This window comes from Chenopodium album, chromosome 3 (genome assembly GCF_948465745.1).
Source record: "Chenopodium album chromosome 3, dcCheAlbu1.1, whole genome shotgun sequence".
NCBI classification, from domain to species: Eukaryota; Viridiplantae; Streptophyta; class Magnoliopsida; order Caryophyllales; family Amaranthaceae; genus Chenopodium; species Chenopodium album.
In genome coordinates this window covers 17,569,710-17,571,596 of record NC_137836.1, presented here as the reverse complement: position 1 = coordinate 17,571,596, position 1,887 = coordinate 17,569,710, and the positions used below count along the sequence as shown (strand labels likewise).

General features: G+C 41.7%; 1 protein-coding gene across 1 annotated transcript; it reads left to right on the top strand.

Annotated features, from left to right (window-relative positions):
* Positions 1 to 303: 303 nt before the first annotated feature.
* Positions 304 to 1,568, top strand: LOC145624908 (uncharacterized). The gene is made up of 2 exons (XM_081677992.1): positions 304 to 444; positions 531 to 1,568. Exons 1-2 carry the CDS (start codon positions 304 to 306, stop codon positions 1,566 to 1,568), a joined length of 1,179 nt encoding a protein of 392 aa, XP_081534118.1.
* The last annotated feature ends 319 nt before the right edge of the window (positions 1,569 to 1,887 follow it).

Sequence of the window (1,887 nt, the reverse complement as noted above, 5' to 3'; positions counted from 1 at the left end):
AAGTGGGATGCTCTGTGTCTCCCGAAATCTATGGGTGGTATGGGCTTTAGAGACCTTCGGGTGTTTAATCAAGCAATGCTAGCTAAACAAGGGTGGAGGCTTAGCAATAACAATTCTTCGCTGCTACATAAAGTGTTGAAGGCTAGGTACTACAAGAACTCCGATTTTATTGATGCCTCTTTGGGGTATGATCCGAGTTATAGTTGGAGAAGCATATGGGGTTCGAAGGCTTTGTTGCTTGATGGGATGAAATGGAGAGTTGGAAACGGTTCTTCAATTCGGGTTTAGGATGATGCATGGTTGATGGGAGAAGGATCTTACATTGTGCCAACTCCTTCACCAAATAGCGATATGAATCTGAGGGTATGTGATCTCATAGATGTTGAAAGGGGTTGCTGGGATAAGGAGGTGATTGACGCTACATTTGCAGTGAATGATAGGAGGGCAATCCTCGACTTGCCTCTCTCTAATTCTTGGCCGTGTGATAGACGGTATTGGTGGCCTACTTCGAACGATATTTATACTGTTAGAGTGGGTATTGGCTTGGGCGTCTTGGGAATTTGAGAACTTGGGAGTTGTTTCATGGATCTGGTGAGACAGATTGCTGGAGGTTGATATGGAATATTGACGGTCCGCCAAAGCTAAGTCACTTCCTCTGGAGAGCGTGCAAAGGGCAGATGGCAGTCATGGGGGTGCTACACAAACGTCATATGCAAGACTCCATGGCTTGTACAATTTGTGGTGCAAATGAAGAGACAATTATGCACTCTATCTTTCACTGTAAGTATGCAAAGGAAATTTGGGCAACTAGTGATTTTTTTGAGCTTTTAAATGAAGCCCCTGCTTCTTCCTTTGCTGATTGTCTAGTGTGGTGTGCGAAGAAAATTAATAAAGACAACTTAAGGGTCTTTGCAGCTCTTGCTTGGGCGTCTTGGTATTGTAGGAACTTGCATGTGATGGAGAAGGATGATAGCTTCAATCCTGTCATGGTGGCTACTGGTTTTTCCATATTATGTGCTGATTATTGCCTCTACAAAGCACGAGTTGGGGGTATTGTGAGGGGAGAGCAGGTACTATCTGCAGCTCGGTGGTTGTGTCCTCCAATCGGGGTGGTTAAGCTTAATGTCGATGCCCATATTTCTGGTCAGGGATTCGTGCAGTTGGGGGTGGTATTTCGGAGTGACCAAGGTGGTTTGTTGGCAGTGGCGGTGAAGAGAATTAATGCCAGTTGGACCCCTGAAATGACAGAAGCAGGTGCAGCTAAGTATGGGGTCGAATTGGCACTGAGGCTGGGGTTCGATAAGGTCATTCTGGAATGTGATGCAAGCTCTACTGTTCGAGCAATTCAACAACAAACTACGGGTGCAGCTCCTATTTTCCTATTCTATGAGGATATTGCTAGATTAAGTGGTAGTTTTTCTTATTTTTCATGTAATCACATTAAGCGAGCGGGTAATACCGTTGCTCATACGGTGGCTAGGTGGGATACTAATCGATTTGAAGAACGAATATGTATGAACTCATTCCCTCAAACTCTCCGTACTTTGGCGGAGCTTGATTTAATATAATTATATATATAATGAACGCATAAACTTGTTATTAGAAATTTATGAGACGATAACTTGAATGTGCGTAGTTAATTTTACTTATCTCTAATATCCGATTGTATAAAGACTGCGTATAAGCAACCAACGACATTTAGTAAATGATGAAATAAAGAAAGGCATAAAGATTTTATGTTATCCTTTTAGGGCACAACCCATATATTTTGGTCTGAACATAAAGCAATTAGGAATATTCAACAGCTTACCTTTTCTGACGTTTTGACTTTATAAGTTTTATGTTTATCCATTAAAAAAAAAATTATATTTGGTCGTGGAAAAATAT